This window comes from Falco cherrug, chromosome 2 (genome assembly GCF_023634085.1).
Source record: "Falco cherrug isolate bFalChe1 chromosome 2, bFalChe1.pri, whole genome shotgun sequence".
Taxonomy (NCBI): domain Eukaryota; kingdom Metazoa; phylum Chordata; class Aves; order Falconiformes; family Falconidae; genus Falco; species Falco cherrug.
The window spans coordinates 29,423,163-29,446,597 of NC_073698.1; the positions used below are offsets into that span (position 1 = coordinate 29,423,163).

A 23,435-nucleotide genomic window follows, 5' to 3' on the forward strand; every position below is an offset into this window, starting at 1 on the left:
AATAAAATGACAGATGAAGTCTTCCCAGCAGATGACCTGTAACTACAAGGTCTGGCATTTCACGTGGATGCCTGGAGCACTGCAAATTAGGATGAAATGGGAACTGCTAAAATAGGAGAAGCAATGTTGCAGATTCATGAATCTAGCTCGGAAAAAAAAAAGCATTGGAGAGGGGGTTCCTCCCAAAGAAAACAATGATTTCACATCAAATTCACAAATGATTTTGAATCAGCCATTCCTGCCTTTTCAGTGTGTATTTTAGAGAACTGTCCAGTTGCAAACGAGAGCCTCCCTGGGCTTGAGGAAGCAAGAACTTCTACTCTTGGCAACAGGCTCCTGCTGTCTCCCACTACTGTCCTCACGAATTCGGTGAAAATACTTCCACTAATTTCACAAGCAGGACAGTCAGGTCCTTTGGACAAACTGTAAAAGTCCTGTTAGAAGAACTGAGCATTGAAGAGTTTAGCTTATCAATACACAGCCAACAGTGATTATTAAAGATACACTTCTGAAGACTTCCAAATACACATACATACATAAATAACTGTCCGAGGGAAAAAGAAGTTTGCACTTCAGAAATGTCGTTCAGATTAGATCCATGTTTCCATAGGCTGAATAGAATTTTTTTGAAAACAAAGGCAAAGGAGAAATGGACAAGAGGTACAGATTCCTGAGCAGCACTCTTTTCCTGTCAGAGGTATAAAAAAGCCCGTGTTTTCAAATGAAAAACAGAATCATTATTTAAGACCACTCCATAAAAAAACCCAAGCACTTTTTGAACTGACCTCTGATACAAACTTCTGTTTGAAGGACTGTACAATTGGGCAGCCCTGGCAAAATGAGATTGTGATTTTTTTTGTATCATGATACAAATATTCTAGGAACAATCAAAACATGAAAGGTTCGTATAGGCATCTTCTGTATTAAACTAGAATGATCTGTGAGGTTTTCCTCTCCTATAATCCTGCTTCAATAGATTTTTTTTTGTGGGTAGTATCAATGGAAATGGGGCTGGGCAATGGCACTTTAGGACAGTGCGATGTACTACCACGATACCACAGACCTGTAAACATGTCACTCCCTCTGTTCACCCAACAGCTGGCTCCAAGTGTAGCACCAGATACATGATTTCTGTTGTCTTTCAGGTTGGAAAATACATTTCAACGTGTCAAAGACCTTGCCAGCGCTAGCACAGGGCATGTGCTTGGCTCAGACTCAGACTGGTTTCCTCATCAAACTGGTGCTTGTGTATGTATCTACAGTTCTGTGATTCTGGCTGGGGTGGGTCACAGGCTACTCAACGGAACCATGGCATTCTAATTACATTTAATTTTTCCCTTTAATCAAAACTACCTTGGCACCCTTTTAGCTACAAAAGGAGAAAGCAAAAATATGATGCACTTTAAAAACCTGCCCCACAGAATCACAAGATTTTGATGTGTAAAGATTTTAAAGCTGGCCGAAACATTTAGGAAGAAAAAAACAGAGAACAGTCTATTTAAGAAAATCTTTTAATTTTTATTACTTTCTAGTAGTCATTTTCCCATGTTATGTTTAAATTCTAAACCAGCTATACAATTTACCCTATAGATTTCTTCCCTGTAGAAAAAAAAAAAAAAAAAGTCAAACAAAAATCTTGGGAAAGAAAAGCTCAAGAAGGTACATCATTCTAAACAGGTTGTATCGTTATTGCTTAAAATGAAAAGCTCAGGGTTGGAGCAACCGAGGTTGGGAGTTGACACTTGGCATTTCCTTTCTCATTTTGTTCTTTCTGCAGAAGACATGCCCCCTTGTGGAGAGAGGTTCTGGCCCATAAACCACTGGTCTCCCTTGACATCGGGTAGAAGAAAGAGTCACAAATCAGCTTTTTGCTTCTGAATTTCTCACTTTTCAGTCCCTCCTTAGATGTGTGATGCTTAGCATACCTCGCATAGATCTCTTCTGTGGGTTGTGGGAAGGATGAAGAAAAGCTGCAAGCCATACGACTCCTGACGAGATGACACTAGATGGTTAACACAGTAAGAATAGCGTGAACCAGTTCCTTCAGCTGTGCCAAATACATTAGGCTTAGCACCTTCATGAAACAGAGGGAAACTGCCCTAAAGAAAGCACCGCACAGAAGTTTGCTCTTGACAAGGATAAGAGGACACAATTCCTTGGACCTAAACGAGCATCTTACAAACCATAAGCATCATCACTGTAGGGTTCTCTGCACTGAACTCCTTATTAATTTGTCTAAGCTATGGTAACACCAAAACAGTTCTGAAAGTATTTTCAAGCTCTTAAAAGCTTTTTCTCCTTTTTTGTAGTGTCGATTTGGCCATTACAACCACAATGCCATTACCTATGTGTTATCCTTGTTCATATCTTGACTGAATTTTGTTATTTATTAAAACTGGTGACTTCAAAACGCCAAAAATTTTAAGTGATGTGGATCATAAACATCCACTTACTGTTATTACCATGACAACAGATCTTCAAGTAATGTAACAACTCCACTGGAGTTATGAAAACCGAGACTATCAAATTGTATTCAGTGTGAACACAGGGTGAGGAATACCAAACAATACGATACCTTGTGACTATTAAACACAGGGTGATAGTCTTCCTCCCTTCAATACTGAAAGCAGATTAATTTTCACACATGAGACATAAGCTAACAAACAGTCTCTCCAAAACAGGTAACAGGCTGATGAAACAAATGATCTTTCATTAGAAGTACAGGATAAAACACAAGCACATTAAAGCACAGAGTCTGGTAGAGTGATAGGAGGGTATTCCACTCTGCTACATGAAGAGAGGACAGAGAAAGGGCACCTGAAGTACAACATAATGAGACAGGAAGGAAGATGGCAAGGAAAAAGAGAGGAAGTCTCCACTAACAATGCTTCTATCTGAGATATTAGCATAAGACATAACAAACACTGTGATTTCTAGATTCACATGCCATACGTTTATCTCTTCTGCAGCAGGTTCTTTCTGTCTCAAAGCACAAGAACTCCAAGATTCTCTCTTAGGAAACTGCTCCTTGCTTCAGGGAGAAGGGGTTACTCTACCCTGGTTTTGTTCCTTATACTTCAGTACACACCAAAGCCACTTTTCTTATCACTACGGATACATCTGTCTGCTTTGTTGCTCTAGACATAAACAAATTGAAATTGGAGTATACAGTAACCTGTCTTCTGGGTGCTGACCCCCATGGCAGACTACAGAGATAGTCTCTCCACTTTCACTTGTGTGGAATCTTCATCTGACTTCTCTTGAAATTAAAAAGGACAGAATACACCAAATAAAACCTGAAACATGAGCTAGCCAGCTTGAGACAATTAGCAAACTTCTGACTTAGTGATTCCTACTTCCATTCAGTTCCATGTAAGAGAGTTCAGCACTTGAAATACCTGAGAACCGTAAAGCATTGCGATGTTCATCACTGTTGCAGTTGACTAACAAAATTAAAATTTTAAAGTCAGTTGTTGGAAGGGTTCTGCTCCCTTGTTCAACCGTTACATAGTAAATTGTACACAAATGACATTAGCTTTGAGTCAGAAATAAATTTGGGTAGAATCTCAAGCCCTCCACTGAATCATCTCTGCAAAGATGGCCCATCTTTTCAGCAAGAAGCAGCCTAGAGAAAGCAAAAGAAGACGTGCTGTATTACTTGAGGACAACATGGTAACAGAGGTATTAAACACAGCAATTATTACTTACCTTTCTTTGGCTAAGAGAACAGACATCCCCACCAGCTTAGCAAACTCGTCAGCTGTGAGGGAACCCTTTTCAGACACCTATCAAAAAACAAATACACAAATAAATAAACTACAGCATTAAGAGAACAATGATGTTCTCTTAGCTAGTGAATCAGGGTTAGCCTTGTGAAGTGATAAATTGGTAGCAAATCCCTTGTGAAAACAACTAGTTTGTTTGCATTTTTAAAAAGTACAAATAATTATGGGTATTTGCCCTTAAAAATACCTCTTCTCTGTCTTGGGAAAACTGCCAAATATAAAAAAAGAATGTAGAAAAGACTCAAATTGTAACAAACATAATCATGTGGTACCCTCTTGTTTGGATTTTTTTTAAAAGATGCCTTGGGACAAAGAGAACAGAAAAATCAGAATAGCTCAGGCACAGTATACTGTCACAATCAGTATTTACACAGCTCAGCTATCTATACTAAGTGATTTGGCAAACTTCAAGTGATTCAAGTGAAGCCTAAATGAGGAAATAAAAGACCTGTTAAGGGCAGGTCATCGATTTAGAGATTTAAGTAGTCTCAGATGGAAGTAGAGAATTTGAGTTTAATGAGATTTAAAATATCCCCACTGTCTATAGAAGAATCCCCACACCTTAGTACTCCACCCTATATTATGGCATACTAGAGGGATCAGTAAAAGCCACCATCACATTCAGCTGACACAAAAGATAGGTTCAGTCTTGGGACTCAAAACTTTGTCTTAGTTAATACATGCTACAATGAAACCTCACAGGCTGGACATGCGGATGCTTAAAATATTAGATATGCAGTCTAGACTTATTATTGCCTTGAATTTCCCAGATAAACATGTTTTATTACCCTACAAATTAATAATTCTTCCATTTCTCCATTGCTTCAGATTCAAGCAAACTTGTAAATCCAGACATGGTTCCCATGTCCTGCTTCCCACGTAACTGGGTAGGGAGGGGTCTATTCTGCATCATTCTCAGCTGTAGTATTTTTATGGAAACTCAGATTAAGCTAGTCCTAACTTGAGATTCTATAAAGCTAAGTGATCAAGTCTGAGTAATGGAAGTCAGCTATAGAATCTAATATGCATATGGGTGATTAATTATCTTTCCTTCCCAAACCACTACTCTCATCAGGGGTGACTTTGGGATCCTTTGACTTCCATCTCATTTCCTGTCTTCACCAGCCTTTCAAAACATCTCTCTCCTGTTTGAAAGGCTGGTGACTTCCTTTCATTTCTTCTCAGAGGTTTCATGTTACCGTACATTACACATTAAGTACAGGGTGCTTTTGGCCACAATTCTGATCTCATCTTCCCCCTCCTGTACAGGTTAGCCTTCATCATTCAAAGCCTTTCCCTTACGTTTTTCTATGGAGTCAGTGTCTCATATTATGAAAATAAAAAGAAAAAAGGTGTTTCAGTAATAAATCCACCATCTGTTGCTTTTTGCAGTTGACCTTGTTTGTTATCAAGAAAAGGTTTTTCCTTTCCTTTCAAAGAGATAAGCCCTTTACTGAAGGCAACAAATTAATTAGAAACCAAAAATAATCAGAAAAAAAACCCCTAAAATGAACTAGGTATTTTTCTGTAAATATGAGAAAATAAACTGAAAGGATTAACATATATTGAAAAATTTAAGCATTTTAGTTTTGATAATTTAGGATGGAATCTTTTAGATGGCTACATACATTTCTCTTATCTAAAAATCTTTTTGATGAGAGAAAGCTATACAGTAACAATCATGCAAAACGCACTGAAGAGCCTACCTCATTTATCAAGGGAGAAGGTGCCTGTGATAGCTCTACTTCTTCCTGACTGCCCAAGTCAAAGTCCTCTTTGACCCTGATGTTTAACTTTGGGTACACTGAATCAGCCTTTACTCAACTTTATGAACAACAAAAAAATCACATCCCGCTGAAAGAAACACAGGAACATGCATCAAGCAATAGGATAGCAGGACTTTAAAGACCCAGAGGTAGTAAGACCATGAAGGTTTACCACACTGAGCAATTTATACTATTTTTTTCCCTGATGAAGCTAGCCTAATTCTATGCGCACTAGTCTCCAACTGAGTGCTCTTTACAGTGGCAAACTCAGTAGATGTTACACATACAATGTGCTATTTTATGAAATAAACCCAAACTAAACAACTGCCTATATCAATATTTCAGAGCTACTTTCACCCCGCCTTCAAGCATGTTGTGTACAGTGTCTGAAGTCCACTTCTGTTAAATTAAGTGCTTAATACATGCCATGAATTTCATTCTGCAGAGCAAAAGATTTGGAGGAAGGCTGAAGGTTAATGAAGTTTGAAAAGAGAGGAAAAGTGATTTATTCCTTAAGGAGAACGCAATGACTAAGATTATTGCCTGCATAGCACTTTGAAGATGAAAAGTGCTATTTAAGTATTACTGTTAGAAGATTGGAAGTGGAGTATTTTGTATTTCAAAACCTCAAAAGGAAATCCTGTACCTCAAGTTTTTATACCTAATGTGTTTAAATTTCCCTAGCGTGGTCAGAACACTGAAGGAAATGAAGTACACTTACTGTCTCCAAAGCAGAAGCTACCATTTCCTCTTCATTATGAGACTGGAGTTCAATCACCATCACACCACTGTCAAATATCCGAAGCCTACAATCAAAAGAGAGTCTAAATAACTAAAAACTCTGTACACATCACCTATGGTCACATTTCTGATGCATTCACACCTAAAACCACATTACAAAAGGAAAAAAAAACCAAACCAAACAAAAGCTCTGTAAAATGAATATTAAAAGCATCTTCAAAATCTGAAGACTGAAAAGAATGGGGTATATGTCTGAGTTTAGTTAAACACTTTTCCCAGTATGAAAAAAACCCAACCTGTATTGGAAGTGAAAACAATACTGTCTTCCTAGCAAAGTGAACCATTGTTAAAAATTCGTATTTTAATGTAGAGTGGATATTGGTGCTTACAGCAGCATCCTTTAAGCAAAGGATGACTTTGCTTAAAAAGCAAGAAAATCTACTGCAGGTAAAAATATTAAGTCTTCCAAACACCATGGTCTGACTTGTGAGTGCCAGGTTTTATAAATACATCTGTAAAACTCTTACCTTATTGGTAATTTCAGTGACTCCAGCATCTTACAAGCATTTACTAAATCTTCTGGTGACAGCAACTATTAAAATAGTAAAACAGATTTATTTCACAGCTTGCATTTTAAGTATACAACATAACACCAAAACAAACAGTTTTAATAACTACAGCTATAAAACACACCAGGCTATACAATATTGTTAATTTCTTTCTATTTTGCAGCCTACTTTCATTGGCTTCTACGCTCCTTTCTGTTTCCTTACTATGTGTTCTGTAATAATCCTTCTTGCCCTGTTTACAGAAAAAATTGATGTATTTGCTTAAAAAAAAAACAAAACAAATTCACCATTCTTTAGTATTCTCTGTCCTTTCAGTTTTCTTTCCAGATAAGTATGAATTTTCCCTTTTATATGGTATTACAAAAAGAAGCATACATTAAAACAACTTGTAGAGCATACATAAACATTGCATGGAAGAAGGAGAAAGAATATAGGTAAACCCCACATTTTAATAAAGGGCTGATCAGTTCATGCTGTTAAAACAAGTAGGGTGAGCAATTGGTAGGGAACTTCTTACACTTTTTCTTTAATTACCTTATCACTGAAGTACACTTTATAAAATATTTAATTAAACCAATTTCTCACCTCTAATCCTCGTGCACGATTTACCAGACAGTATACTTCTGTAAGTGACATGATCCCTCCTCGCTCCTGTGTTAAGCACAAGACTGGTAAGAGAAATAGCATTAATCTAGTAAACACGGTATCTTTACTTGCATTTGAGTGATTAAACAGGTAAAACAGAGGAGCTAAACGATGGGCCTTAATGAAAGAAACTACCCAGGCAATACCATATATTTCTAGCATGAGAGGTAAGTTGTAACATCTTTCACCAATCATTTTAAAATGCAAACCACTGATACTACATCCAAAGACTGAATTACTTTGATTTTAAAGCAGAGAATAAGTCACAGGAACAAGAAATGTCAATATATTAAATCTACCACATCAACTTGTTTTAGTAGACACATAGCCCTTATAAGTTGCAACATTTTGGTGAGAATCTTGAATTCTCTAACAGCTTCAGACACACTAGAATATATTACCAAGGAGGGATAGTCTGTGTAATAACTCTGTGTTGTATTTGCAAAATGCATAATTTTAAGGTGGTTTAAAGACTACTTATATTTTTAAAGTCATGTGTTGTTTCACTCTTTCTTTAAAAAAATAATATTCTGCAGCAAGGGATGAATAGAGGGCTGTTCAAATGGAAGGAAGACCGCTCGTATGATTTTCTAAGTATCACTGATATTTTGCAGATTAGAAGTTGAGATGCTATTACTCCAAAGGAAAATTCTTACTTCTTTTAAACTTTCTTAATTCAGGAAGAAGATATATATATATATATATTCTTTCCATAAACACTGAATGTGAAGCTATGCTGCCAAATCCAAGACTTTAAAAACAGGCACAGTGCTACAGCCAAACACATTTACGTCAAAATTCAGCAACGCATGGAAAATCTTGGTGCAAAATTAGGTGCTTTACCTCTAATGGTGTCTGGAGTATTCCAGCTAGTTGCTTCGCCAGCTGCATGTGGTAATGTGTACCAGATCCATGTGTTTCCCTGGTAACTGGATTAGCTATACCCATACTCAGCAGATAGGACTTGAACCTAATAGTCTAAACAAATAAATTTAGAAGTACATCAGCTAGTGAATGAGTCTGGTTTTGAAAAATCTTTTATTTTATTACTATGCGACAGTTTTGGTGAATAAATCCATTCAGTTTACTACCGATAAAGTCAATTACTATCAAAGAGAAGGCAAGTCTTAATAAAATTCAATTTTGACCAGCAGAGGTCAAAAATACAAAAATTCACACGAAGGCAGTAAAATCTGCTTTTAAGAAAGGGTCGAAAGAAAAGCTAATGCTAAACAAGTCACTTTTACTTTATGTAGGCACTAAAACACAAAAACACCCAACCATGAAGTGTTCCTTATTAAATAACATGTATTAAATGGATAATTTTTGCTTTGCATAGGAACATTTCTGTTGACTTTAAAAACAAAATTCACTTACCTCATCCTCAGTGATGTCACCTTGTTTTTCTTTAATCTTATTGGCTATTGACTTGGATAACTCCACCATTTCCTTAGCCTATCAAGAAAGACACACAGATAAGTCAACTTTCAGCTCCACAGTGAAAAGCACGCTTAAAACTGAGAAACAAGTGTAAGTCAACTTGGATAAGTGACACATGCCATACCTTCTCCATTAGTTTGCTAAGATCCTCAAAAGCCTGAAACAAAGACACCGCAGATCAGTATAATTACAGCATCAAGCTTCGTGGGTACAGTGAGCTGCCTTTGTCCACCTACCCAAGCTTTTCTAAGAGCTGCTATCCCTTTAGATCAGTATGTTACAATGTCAGACATTATATATAATTGGTTGACATACCTGTTTTATACCAGGTCTTAAAATCAAAACTACACAATCCATAAACAAGAATAAAGAAAAGAATCAATCAATCACACACTTTACTAGTACGTGAACACTAGTTCAATATGAAGTCCATACAATAGGAAGGAACAACGAGACACCAAGGCCCACAAAAGATTAAACTGTCCTAGTTTATTATGCTCTCCTAAAAGCTGGGGAAAGGTTTCCTGGTGGTGACGGTAGATTTTTTCCAACAGTTAACCATCACTCAAGGAGATCTATTGTATCTGGCCAGCAGCAAGACTACTTTAAACCTACAGAAGTACTCCTCCTGACAAGATAATTTTAATCAGTAGATGTTATGAAGTTCTAAGCAACAGCCATTTCAAATAAGCAAGGAAGAAAGTATATGTTTTTCACATGTATGCTTAACTGACAAGACAAAACCTCTGAAAATGTGTGGCAATTTCTCTTCATCTAAGTATTGCATACATAGGACCAGTGGTGCTAGCATAATAAACAAAAACCAGTTAAGAAAACGAATGAAGTAAGATCCACAAGATAAGTGATCAGATTTCAATAAGTTAAGATAAAAACTAGACAGAAAGCATCCTCTGAAAACTCTAGTTGTTGGACCTAAAAACCAAAATAAATACTAGATAAAGGGAAAAAATTATTTTTACAAAACATTTATTTTCTTGTCTAAGAAACTGTTAATTTTGTTTCAAAAAAACCCAAATAAGTAATATACTGGGCATCCACCACGGGACCATAATTATATCAAGCCTATTAAGCTCAGTAAACTGCTAAAGTCTCAAATACAACAACTCTACAACAACTTACAAAGGGCATTTTTAGGCTTAAATAAAACATACTTCAAAAAATGCTGAACATATACTGAAATGCAAAAGTTTTAGTAACGATAACCAACTAGCATTAAAAAAAATCATGTACAAAAAAAGGTAGCAACCATATTAACACAACTATATTAAAAAGCAGCTACCATTTCTCCCACCCTCAGCAACACATATTCAGCCTTCTCGCCCACATCTCTCAAATACGTGACAACACGCCCAGGTGGTCAACCTTTTCAAACAACCTTTTCTGAACAACTGGTGCGAGAAAAATTCCTGAAACTTTGACACCTTAAAAGAATTTGCATAGGAAGACCTAACTGTTCCCAGCTACACTTAGGTGCCTTACTTAGAAGCTTATTGGTCTGAGATTCAACGTGCAGAGACAGAGATGCCTCCAGGAAGGGACAGGGTTTGCTTTTCATCAGAACCCGTCCTAATGGTGCCAGTGTTTGTCCACTGACTGGAGAAGTCTAGCTTCTTAACACTTGGTACCTAGGTTAGGTATCCAAAATTAAGTGGGACAAAGCAAGGTCCAAGGTGAGAAAAGATAATATACTCGTGTATAACAATAATCTACCACTATCAGAACAAAAGCTTCTCTTTGGAATATTTCTTCTTATTCTGCCAAATTCAATAATTTAAAATAGATTTCCTAATCTATAGTGTAAATCAAAGTCCTCCTACTGTATTTGTATATGATATCAACAAAAAGTTTTCTAACAAGGCTTTTCCCAGCTTATTTCTAATCTCTATAGCCTGCATGAAAACATCATTCATCAAAAGAACCCTTGATTTAGCTAAATAAACAGCATGCTGTGTCTAACTCCTCCTCTGCCTGACTCACCAAGGGCAGGCCTGGAAACAAAGGGGAATGTGCACACACCTAACAGGAACTTCCTCAGATAAACAAAAGGCTAAAGAACTGGATTCTTATCAGCAGTGAACAGCAGATGCAGGAAGCCTTTTCCTGGAAGCCAGGGCACCATTTTTTAAATTAAGTCATTTATAACATTTACAGCTAGAGGAAGGCAGGATTTTACAAGCCATGGTTTTCCTTCGTTCATACAACATGTATAAACGGATTCATTTTACTCTCTGACAAAGCTGCTGAAGGAAAAAATAACCAGACAATACCTTTTGAACTATATACACAAGCATGTAACCACAATACCTTTTGAACTACACACAGAACTTCATTCATTACATTCCTTATAAATAGAAAGGAAAAATTTTAATGCTACCAGTATCTGAAACAGCAGGCAGCCTGCAAAGATACTATAATTTTCTTAGGTACTAGAGCACTGAATGTCTTTTTTTATTGTGCCACACTGAATTCCATAAAGCTTTGCCACAAAAATTAAATCTATTGCATGTAGTTTATAAGTACTTCTGTATTAATCTCTACTACCAAGATGGAACCAGACTATTTTTGAGGCTACTGTTCCCAGGTATATATGAAGAAATTAATTGCCTCTGTTGTCCATCAGTATTGAGATCTGAAATTCAACTATTGTGCTGTTTCTGGGGAAAAGGATGGTCTCCATCTAGCCCAGGTATTTTGCAAAGACACTTGTAACATCTTGCTGATGCCTGGACTGCAGAACATTTTACTGTAATTATAAGCCTAAATCTTAACATTTAGAAACTGAATAAGATTAAAATCTAACTTTACCAGTTACATGCAGACACTTAGATCAGCATATTATCCTTAATATATATTACATTTTCAACTGAAATTACAATTAGCTGTAAAACAATGAAGGACCTCCCCCCACGCCCAAAATTGTAATAGTCTACTTCTGCAGATGCCTTTGTGTTCTGCTTCCCCTGATCAAAAGTCACTGAACTCGAATTTCTAATTCTACTAAAGTTAATTTCATAAATACACACCGTTAGTTTCAAAGAACAGTCTTCTTGAAAGGAACTGTTTAAATTAAGTACCTTTACATATATTGAAAAGCCAGTTAAACACAGTAAATAACCATAAATTATACACTCTTAAATGAATTCAGACTTCACAACAAAAACAATAAATATTCTCAGCTGCCCCTAAAAGAAAGTGTGAATGAATGTAAATGGCTCAGGTGGTTGACCTTGAAACATCAGTAGTATTTACCTCGGAAATGTTTTTGTCAGTCTCTTTTCTTTTTTCCTCTAATTTCCTTTCAATCCCTACAATTCCTACAGCCCTTATTCTTCCTGCCTGCAAAAGAAAATAATGAAAGGAATCAAAATAGGAAACGCTAAGTTTTCTCATCCGCCTCACTGTGAAAAACTTTACATTAGATGACAGGAAACATTCTCCCAAAGAGCTGGAATCACACATACAATATTTCATATATTTCTTAAAGTATTTTTTAAACCAGTGTAATAAAATAAACAGTAAGCATGAAGCACGTATGAATTTGCTGTAGTAGACAGATAAGATTACTATATTGAAGCTATTAATTATGAAGATGCTTAATAGCCTGATCCAGACTGCGCATGCCAGCTCATCTCAATTAGAGCCTCTGAGTCCATGTGAACATCTATACTAGAGCTGTGCAAATGCATGAGTGTATCTGAACAGGATTACCTCAAGGAATCTACCCTGAAGAAACATAGCCACAGAAACACAATGCGAAGTGCAGTCTAATTTACCTTGCTGAGAAGTATCAGAAGGGAGGTAATGGTGAACCTTTCATTTGATACCAAATGTGTTTTCGAAAGACTGGTACCTAAGCAGCAGTGGTGCCAGCCCTCAAATCTCTGACTGCAAAGCTTAGTGTTAACAATTTACTACAACTCAAAATTAAGAACAGGAGGTAAGGCATTTTCATTGATTCTTGATGCAGGGTCCAGGCTTTGCCGTTAGTCCAAATGCAGCAATGTTTATAGATACTACATTTACAAAGGAAGACATGTGATCTGACACGGAACAATCTTTAAATCATCCTATTTCATTCATATAGTACTGTATGTTCAATATATTCATATATTCAACACATTCATATGCAGAGACAATATCTACATATTTATCACAGAATGGTCAGGGTTGGAACAGACCTCTGGAGATCATCTAGTCCAACTCCTGCTAAAGCAGGTTCACTAGTGCAGGTTGCACAGAATCACATCCAGGTGGGTTTTGAACGTCTCCAGAGATGGAGACTCCACAACCGCTCTTGGGCAACCTCTTCCAGTGCTCTGTCACCCTCAAAGTATTTTTTCCTCGTATTCAGATGGAACTTCTTATGTTGCAGTTTGTGCCTGTTGCCCCCCTGTCCTGTTGCTGGGCACCACTAAAAAGAGCCTGGCCCATCCTCCTGACACCTGCCCTTAAGATGTTTGTAGACATTGATAAGGTCCCCTCTCAGTCTTCTCTAGGCTAAACAGGTCCAGCTTTCTCAGCCTTTCCTCATCAGAGAGATGCTCCATCCCCCCAATCACCTTTGTAGCCCTTTGCTGGACCCTCTCCAGTAGTTCTCTGTCTTGCTTGAACTGGGGAGCCCAGCACTGGACACAGCACTCCAGGTACGGCTTCACCAGGGCAGAGCAGAGGGGCAGGAGAACCTCCCTCCACCTGCTGGCCACACTCCTCCTAATGCACCCCAGGGTCCCACTGGCCTTCCTGGCCACCAGGGCACACCGCTGGCTCACGGGCAACTTGCTGTCCACCAGAACTACCAGGTCCTTCTCCGCAGAGCTGCCTTCCAGCAGGTCAGCCCCAGCCTGTACTGGGTGCGTGGGGTTGTTCTTCCCCAGGTGCAGGACCCTGCACTTGCCTTTGTTGAACTTCCATGAGGTTCCTCTCTGCCCAGCTCTTCAGCCTGTCCAGGTCTCACTGAATGGCAGCGCAGCCTTCTGGTGCATCAGCCACTCCTCCCAGTTTTGTAGCATCAGCAACTTGCTGAGGGGACACTCTGTCCCTTCATCCAGGTCATTGGTGGATAAGTCAAACAGGCCTGGACCCAGCACTGACCCCTGGGGAGCACCGCTGGCTACAGGCCTCCTGCTGGACTCTGCGCCACCGATCACAACCCCCAGAGCTCTGCATTCAGCCAGCCCTCAGCCCACCTTGCTGTCCGCTCACCTAACCCACACTGCCTGAGCTTAACTATAAGGATGTTATGGGAGACAGTGTTATCAGTTTATAACCCAGAAGTATGCATACAGATAAAGAAGGTAATCTAACATATGACAAAGGGATTCTCCATAACAACTGTCCATTTAGCATACACATTTAAATCAAACATACAAAGGTTCCAAAGAGTTATATAAATTACATGTTATATATTTGACTTCCAGCCACAAAAGTAAAACAGGAAAGAAAGCACAATTCAGACCAAAAATCTTTCAGCTTCATTAGATCTCTCATGCTGAATTAATATTTGCATAATAGTGTATGTGCACATGTGTGTGTATCTGACTTATATAAAAAAACCAGAGCTAATTATCAACTATTCCAGTCTAAACACACTCTTAAGAAAGACAGGCCATAGTGTTCTGTATCAGGTGAAAACTGTAAATGAGAAACTAATTTATGCCAGTGAAGAAACAGGCAAAGTAAAGCTGAATTCCCACGTGTCCATGGTGTTGGTTAGAGAGGCATGCCAGATGCAGTAGATTGGAACAGCAAGAAATGGAAACGACATTATTACATACAGATTCTGCTCAGAAGCTCTGCGTGTACCTGTGGATCCTTGTTAACTTGTATGGTCTGACCAGTGGGCATGTTCTCCCATCTCCTATGTGTGATTTCTTCTGATAGTCGTCTATAGAACTGCAAACATTAAAGAGTGACAAGAGAGGTTTCATAAACCGTGCAGAGTACCTCTGGGTATTTTTAGCATCTTGGTGGTAGATGAAAGAAGCTTCAATGTAAGACAAAGCACAGGAACACCTACACATCCACAGTACAACATTACCTGAAATTTCTTAACGTCCAATTTTCAAAAATATATACATTAGAGAAGGAGCCATGTAGTTACTAATTAAACTTGCATGATTACTTTTATTGTAAAATATTTTTTTCAGATATTCAAAATGTTCCAAAACATGCTAAATTTAAAAATGTCAAGGTTTGCTCAAAGGTATGCTTTTAAAGGAGGGAAAGTTGAACAATCCAATTACTATTGAACAATATAAAGATGACCGCACAGATCAATTACACTTATTTGTTTATCACTAATACCAGAAGCTGGCATTAGTTAATTAGTTAACAGTAGTTAACACTAAGTGTATCCCACTGACCAAAATCCAGAAAGAAAACCTATTCCAGTGTTACAGTGCAGTTTTCAGGAAGGCATTCTGAAGTCATAAAGAAAAAATCTGGAGTGTAATTGATATGCTAGGTAAAAAGTAAATACAGTAAGTTTGATTTTCAGACACTAGCGTTAACATTAAAATAAATAATGTTATAATTAGGCAAAACAGCTATACAATTATAACTAGGCATAAATCTACTTGTTCTAAGCTAGAAACAGCTCACAAAGAAATGAAAGTGAGTCTGATCAAGCAATGCATTTATAAGCCAGTTATAACTAAGTCAAGTTGAAAACCTGATTTTCTGCAGTGAACAGATACAGCTTTTTTCATTGTTCAAAGTTAAAGTTCTCAGTTTCTTCAAGTGAGGATCTTATAATGTGAAATTTCTTTACAGAGTGCAATTTCTTTGTTTTTTAGGATAAGCCTTCTTTTTAAAAATATATTACGGTTTTTTAGAATGTTCAAAGCCTTTGAGATTTGGTGTAGGTAAAAAAAATAAAGATTTACAAAAAATAAAATGAAACAAAGCTCCAAGGTGACAAAAAGTGTTCAGCAATAAAACTAAAGAGATGATTAGGAAGGAGTAAGTTGCTTGATTCAGGTTCAGTAGAAGGCTAGCTACAAAGAAACGTATTTTACTCTGTTAAGCATTTAATAGATTTCAGACATATGACTTCAGAAAACCCTATGTTCAATTTAAAATACTAAAAAAGGAAGTATAAGATTATATTAAAACTACTAAAATAAGGACAAAGCTTAATAATGCCTCTTGGATTTTTGGAACTCCATTTGTATTATTTAACCAAAGTACAGGACCCTGAAAGCTCACAGTGTTTGTCTTCAAAAAGGATGTATTGAAAAAGCTCCACCTCAAAAGTAAACATGGAAAGATCATGGAAAATTATCACTAATGCAGCAAGAGGGGAAAAGCATGTTCAAAGATCTGATGTACTGGGCTTGCATGGTACAAAACTTACCTCAATCTGCCCATGTTCTTTGAAAGAAAGTTTGATGTAGGAATATTTGCTGCTTTGGAATGGACCAGGCTCTTTGTTTGAAGAAGCAGGATGAAGATGAACTACTATTTTGGCACTAAGAAAAAGTTATACAAAAGAGGTAGCTTTCTGTAATAGCTAAAAAAATTTGTTTCTACAAATTTTAACATCTAATCAAAACCTCTATTAAATTTATCTCACATAAGAGCTAAAATACATCAAATAATGTTTCATGTTTGTACATCAATATTTAAGTATTTTGACTCAGTATTATAGTAGATCTTGCATAAAAAGTACTAGAAACGCTGAAACACCAACATCTCACAAATTTAAAATGTACCCACCACCAATTCTTAAGAAATAAACATAACAAATGTTAACATTTCAAGCAATAATTTCTAAAAAAATCTTTTAGTTAAGATTAATCATCAAATAGTCATTTAATTTGGCTTTTGACTTGCAATAACTACTGCCAAAATACACTATCTTTGTAACAGGAAAACAAAAGGTCTCGATACTATGTTTAATCTGTCCCACTTGTATATGTCACTTGTGAACACTGTATGTGAATTTGTCCAAAACCAACATTCAAAGTTAGCACACATGGAAATAACAGTCTAAAATGACACCTACCACCAAAGCAAACTCTAAGATAGCATTATTTTAGGAACATAACAAACTGCTATCACAGTAGAACTGCAAGTCCACCATTATAATTTCACTTTACTTTTTTCATGGGTCTTTATATAGGTGACTTATCAAGCATTAGTGACTTACCTGATTTATTCTGGACACCTCAGCACATTACCTTACCCATCCGACTACAGGCTGCAAGCAGATGTCAACTATATATATATTTCTCCAGTTAATATTTTTCTCTTCTTCTTATGAAGCTTTGAATCACAGAATCATAGACTTTAGGCTGGAAAAGACCTTTAAGATCATCAGGTCTTCCAAGTCTGCCACTAAACCATGGCCATATGCGCCACACCTACATGTCTTTTAAATAACTCCAGGGATGGTGATTCCACCACATCCCTGAGCCGCCTGTTCAAATACCTGACAAACCTTTTCAGTGAAGAAATTTTTCCTAATATCCAACCTAAACCTCCCCTGGTGCAACTTCAGGTCATTTCCTCTCGTCCTTTCACTTCTTACTTGGGAGAAGAGACCGACCTCCACCTGCTTACAACCTCCTCTCAGGCAGCTGTAGAGGGCTATAAAGTCTCTCCTGAGCCTCCTTTTCCCCAGGCTGAACAGCCCCAGTTCCCTCAGCCGCTCCTCACCAGACTTGTGCTCCAGACCCTTCACCAGCTCCGTTGCCCGTCTCTGGACACGCTCCAGCACCTCAGTGTCTGTCTTGTAGCGAGGGGCCCAAAACTGAACAGATGTGGTCTCACTAGTGCCAAGTACAGGGAGACAATCGCTGCCCTTGCCCTGCTGGCCACATGGTTTCTGATACAAGCCAGGATGCCATTGGCCTTCTTGGCCACCTGGACACACTGATGGCTTTATACGCTAATACACTTCTTCATACACAAACCATGCTGAATTAGTTATTCAAGTGAGTGGAAACACTTGAGTTCCTTCTAATCACTGCTAGCATTTCCATGCTCAAAATCAATCATATTTGGTCATAAAAAATATATATAATACAGGATTTGGCAGAGTTTCTATCCCCAACCAGTTCTGTGGCACAAAAGACTAAAAGTAGCTTTCAAATTTAGATTCAGCAAAATCACTGTTGTCATTTATGACTAATGAAATTAAAATGGCAAGTTACAATGCATACTTGTTTAGTGATTACAAGATTTAACAAATCATATCAAACACTGCTTTGTCATGACTCTCTTACACACTTGACCTCAAGTGAGGAAAGCAGGTCCTTGTGGCTGTCAATCTTAGATTACAAAAGGAATCTACCATGAATTAATATATAAACTTGGGTACCTCATATAACATGCATGTGCAAACTATCCATCTGAAAAAAGATTATCACCTTACCTTTTTCCTATCCCAGCTGCCTGCTCTTCAATAAAGACGATCTGAGACAGAGGTATAGCAATGCAGCACTCCTGGAATAATCAATGCAAGCACAAGTGAAATTGAAGCCACATACTGACTATTCATTCTCTAAAACCAAGTGTTCTCTTTCCTTATTTCACAAACAGTATGGATCTCTACAGGTGCTGCCTGAGGCACTCCATATGAAATACGATAGTAACAATCAAAACAATCTATTAAAGATAAATTTAAGTAGAAAACTAATAGAAAGTTGCAACTGAGCTCTAGTTAATAAAAAACAACCCAAATGTGTCACTAAAATTTCCACACTACTGCAGCATATCCCTGTAGGTGCACAATACTCAATTCTTAACATTTTTTAATTGATGTTACTTCGGGAGCTAAAACAATATCCAAAGGCATCAGTCTTTTAAGTGTTGAACATGTACAAAATTAGAATATCTCTGAGTGGAATATTAGTTTCTCCATCTATCCCATACCCACGGACTTAATCCAGAAGTTGATGGCTGCATCTCAACACACATTTATTGGACTGTGCTTCAGACAAAACAAAGTGGAGCAAGAAACAAGACTATAGCCATCTGTGGGAGACTAACCTACCCAAGATAAACTCTTAGTCTATGTATTTGAGACATAAATTGCTCAAGGGAGTGAGTGATTCAACATATCTGATTAGGTGCTGGTCTTGTTTTGGTGAATATCCTTCAGTGAAGTCTTTTGCACAATAGCTTGGTGATTGACATAGTCACCCAGAACACAGGAAACACAGGATACATTCCCTCTTGGAACCTCTCTCTTCCATCTGCCATGAGGGTGTGCTTAGCACCAGGTTACAGTGAACACTGTTAGGGGGCCCTCTCAATCCCTACTACCAAAATTGTTCCTCTTTGCATGGAATAATTAAATACTCATTAATTTGGAGATTAGAAAAGTATACATGCAGGAACTCTTGACTGTTCAGTAAACCTCTCACTGGGAAAAAGCATGGATTGTATTTCCTGTTCTAAAAACTCTTTATACAAGCTATCTAGATTCTTCTGTGGCTCCAGATTCTACAGCCGTTACATACTGTAAAACACCCACATAGCTCTGAACGCTTTAAAGACAGGCAAAATCATACTTCCGTTAAAAAAAGGTTTTGAATACAAGAGTCCAACTATATATAATATGTACACTTCCAAGATGATTAACTGATTTAGTTCACAGCTAGAAAGTTAAGGACTTCTTGTAAGCACAAGGAGTTAGAATCACTCCTTCCTAGTGAGAGAAGCAAGAGGAAGGGATACAAAAAGACAGATGTGTTAAAAATGCTGTAAGCTTATCTGGATACTTTTTTCCTAACGTCTCATGCTCACATTATGCACAATTTTGTGATTTAAAATGTACAAATCTAGCTATCTAACCAACTTAAAAGAATCAATATTTTTTCCTTTGATAATCACTGTATTTTCTAAACTGTTCAACAACAGATGGTATGTAACAACAGCAGCTATAAAATACAGCTGTCTGGTTTTGTAAAAAGGTTTGCTATGTTAACCTAACGATAACTGCCCAATTTATTACTAAAGTTTGCTGACACAATAAAGGGGATTTTCTCTACAAGTTTATTCTAGTAAACTAGCTAAGGTTTCTAAGGCTGATGTTATATCACAGCTGAGCTTAGTCAACAACTCACCATGAAAATAAAAGGGCACTGTGCTCCCCATGTTTCAGTCCTCAGAGCTTGAAAAATAATCAGCTTTATTTACCACACGAACAAAGTTATTTATATTTACATCCCCCCTAATCAGAACTGGCTAATTTTTGCCAATTTCCTAGCCACATGTACCTGTCCCTTCTGTTAATCAAGCCTGGAACCTGTCAGAATCTTTGCCGAGTTCAATTAATTTGCTAAACTAAAACTATTTTTATTATTCTCCAAGGTTCTCCTCTGCTGATTTAGCAAATCAAATGATCTTGGAAGAGGACAAAAAGCCATGTGGCCCAGGAGCACAGGGGGAAGTCAAGGAAAAGAGACATGTATCATCCTTTTGTTGGGAAGGACAGAATACGGATGTGGACAGTTGTAAGACTTGCTGAAGTCATAATGCTTATTGTCACTCCAAGCAAGCAAAAAGGCCAAATCAGATCAGAAGCAATGCCTGTTGCAGTACATGCCCATCTCTCAAAAAGAGATGCTGATGAAGAAAAAAGGATTAACACTGTCAGTTTAGCAGTTAAATTATCTCACACTGCCTGTGCCCAAAAAAAGTTAATTTATACAGAATAGTTCATGGTCTGGACAATCAACCCCTGACTTGTTCAACAGTTAACCCCACCCTGGGGACCAGCTCTCAAAACATTTTAAAAAATTTGTATTAAAAATAGTTCTGCTGTTCCTGCAAACAATCCCTGAAGAAAAAAAAAATTGCTTTGCCAAACTAAGAACATCCTTGGTGACCTTACCTTCTTCAGAAGGCTCTTAGTAGCTCCCTGCTTTGGAGCAAGGATGTGGTATTTGGTAGGGAACAGCCTTTGGGTACGAGAGGTGCTTCAGCTATCCTTGCACAAAATTAGTCCAGTGGAATATAATTCACCTTTGAGAAGTTGTCATCTGAACATGCTCTGTCTAAACCTTGGTTTCCAGGGGTAAGTTTCTAAAAGACTGTGTCCAAAACAAGCATTAATCCAAATTGGTTCTGAGGAGGACTTCTTCAGTTGCAGCTGTACATTGGTGCATGCTGTCACACTCTATGCCTAGAGCTTCGTATGCGTTTGTAGTCTTTCTCACTCACTTTTAGCCTGCAATCTCTGGCTGTGGCTTAATGGTACAAAGCATTCAGCAGCAGTATCGCTACAGTGTAGTTCTGACATTGCCACATAACCTCTGAGTCAATTCTCCATAGCAGTACAGACAAATGTTCTGGCTTATTGAAGGGATTGTTGAGCGCAGGAATAGGCAGTTGGGAGGTTAAGACCAGTACGAAATAACACTGCCACCAAACACATTCTGTTACCAGATCATGGTCTGGAACTATATGGTGGGAGCAGAAGACAGGGGAACTTGGACTTGAAAATAATGAAGAAGAAAAGGTCTTTCTAGACAAGGAGCATGGGTGAGAAGTTCACATTTTGATCTGCCTGACACATTCAACTTCAGTCTCAACCCCAGTGTTTTTTAGTGCATGATACCAGACTCTTTTCTCCTTTGTGTTTGTGCTGTAGAAAAGGAAAATTTATATGATTAATGCCCATCCCTGCTTATCTCTGCATAATTATTTTATTAAAGCAGAAATAGGTGAAAGAACATTCCTGTCTCTTATTTTCTCTCCACTATGAGGCAAAAAATGGACTATACTTGTAAAACAAAACACACACAAAGGAAAATACCCATCTCCTCTCCATGTGCAGTCTTCTCATTGCAAGCTACCTGTTATGGAATTTACAATTGAATGACATAAAAGATACAAAAGTGGGACTTACGTGATTCTTCTGATCCCTCCAGATTAGTCTGTGCGTGCTAAGCAGTAATACTCCACTATCAAATTTAACCTAGACAGGAAAAAGAAAAGAGATCATCAACAAATTTGACCAGTAAGTTGCATAAATACTGATCTTGGACACATTACATGTTACCACAACATAGCAATCAAATTCAACAAGCCAGTACTTTAAGAAAACTTCTCCCACCCCCCCACCCCCCCTAAAAACACAATAAATGAAGTTTAGGAAACAATGGAGAAAATTAGTATAAAAGGATTAGATGGATATACACAAAGTTTCTTTTTCAACTGTATAAACTTTCCCCCAGGAAATCCTGAAGGATCCTCCCTCCATATGCTGTGCAAGATACACAAACATTCTTAATATCCTATTTTAAACATGGCTATTGGCTTTGGAACACTCTTTGCTGACAAGGAAAGTAAAAGTTATGCAAAAAAAGCAAAGCACCCTGATAAGAAGATACTGTGCACAATCTGAAATCTTCTGGCCTATCACACGGAAGTATTGCTTCTATCCATTTTACTGTTGAAAACTTCTTCACTTATCCGACAGCAATCAGCATGTGGAAAACCTGTGTTAGCAAATTGCTTCCTACTTGTAAAACTTGAGGCACGTTTTTTTCACAGCTTTTTATGAGGGTATGCAACTACTGCGGCATGGAAAAATTAAGAGATCAAGAGACAGCCCAGCAGCGAGGTGAAGCATTAAGCGGGCAGGCTCAGATCCGAGCAGAGGGCAAGGGGGCAGCCTTCACGACCAGACCTAAAGAGTATTTTACAACTACCAGAAAGACTCAGGTGTGAATTGTATGACACGTCCTGTGTGTGACACCCAACTTGCGGCACCGAGTGACAGGGGTGCGCTGAGCCTCCGGGACGGGCAGGGTCAGCCCAGGCCATGGACATCAGGTTTCACCGCAGTGACACGGGCTACACGCGTCCTATGGGCAGCCCAACCTTCCGCCATGTGCCACACACCGTCCCAGACCTTTCTCGGTCCCGCAAGGCCCGGATCCCCTCCGCAACAAGCTTCTCACAGGGCCAAACCCTGCCCGGACCCTGCCAGACCCCAGGGCGAAGCGTACTCCGCCCCCCTCTGCCCTCATCGATGCTCCGCCTGCAGCCCAGGCCCCTTCACACCCCGCGTCGCCCCACCTCGCCCGGTACCACCCGGCCCCCGCCGTCCCCCTCGGCCCAGGCCCACGGCCGCGCCTCTTCCCCCCCTGCCCTGCCCCGGCCCGCCGGGCCCCGCCGCGCCGCCAGGCCCCGCGCAGGCCGCGCCCGTCACCTTCTCCTCCCCGTCGCAGAGGCGCACGCCGCGCTGCTGGACCACCAGCGTCTCCCCCAGCTCCAGCAACCCGCTGGTCCAAACGAACCTGTCCATAGCGGGCGCGCAGCTCCCTCCCCTCCCTCCCTAGCTGCCGCAGGCAGACCAGGCCGCGGCAGCCGCTCCGCGCCCGCAGCCGCCGAGGCGAGCAGACACCATCCCCACCCGCGCCGCGCCTCGCCCTCTAGCGGCGGGCGGAGGAACGGCCGCCATCTTCCCGCCGCGGCCGGGGGCACCGCCCCTCCGCCCCAGCACACGCGCC

At 39.0% G+C, this 23,435-nt stretch overlaps 1 protein-coding gene across 2 annotated transcripts; it reads right to left on the minus strand.

The window, feature by feature from the left end:
• Positions 1-1,493: 1,493 nt before the first annotated feature.
• VPS36 (vacuolar protein sorting 36 homolog) lies at positions 1,494-23,320 on the minus strand. Of its 2 annotated transcripts, none has more exons than XM_055701644.1 (14): positions 23,135-23,320; positions 21,827-21,895; positions 18,344-18,414; positions 16,322-16,436; positions 14,770-14,859; positions 12,217-12,303; positions 9,071-9,103; positions 8,884-8,961; positions 8,350-8,484; positions 7,447-7,512; positions 6,820-6,884; positions 6,273-6,375; positions 3,709-3,785; positions 1,494-3,625 (listed from the first exon to the last, which is right to left on the minus strand). In XM_055701644.1, the coding sequence occupies exons 1-14, from the start codon at positions 23,228-23,230 to the stop codon at positions 3,532-3,534; spliced, it is 1,179 nt and encodes a 392-aa protein (XP_055557619.1). In that variant the 5' UTR covers positions 23,231-23,320; the 3' UTR covers positions 1,494-3,531. The 2 variants fall into 2 exon arrangements, with proteins under 2 accessions (XP_055557619.1, XP_055557620.1); XM_055701645.1 differs by having other exon boundaries at positions 6,273-6,357; positions 23,135-23,316.
• Between the last annotated feature and the right edge of the window lie 115 nt (positions 23,321-23,435).

What these genes read in the sequence shown, in the direction of transcription:
- VPS36 (XM_055701644.1), bottom strand. Translation starts at nt 23,230, where the DNA reads ATGGACAGGTTCGTTTGGACCAGCGGGTTGCTGGAGCTGGGGGAGACG. An exon ending in CTGACAAAAACATTTCCGAG is followed by an intron (nt 9,104 to 12,216) that starts GTAAATACTACT and finishes TCTTTGTTTCAG; the next exon opens with GCTTTTGAGGATCTTAGCAA. An exon ending in GTTCTCTTAGCCAAAGAAAG is followed by an intron (nt 3,626 to 3,708) that starts GTAAGTAATAAT and finishes TGCTTTCTCTAG; the next exon opens with GCTGCTTCTTGCTGAAAAGA.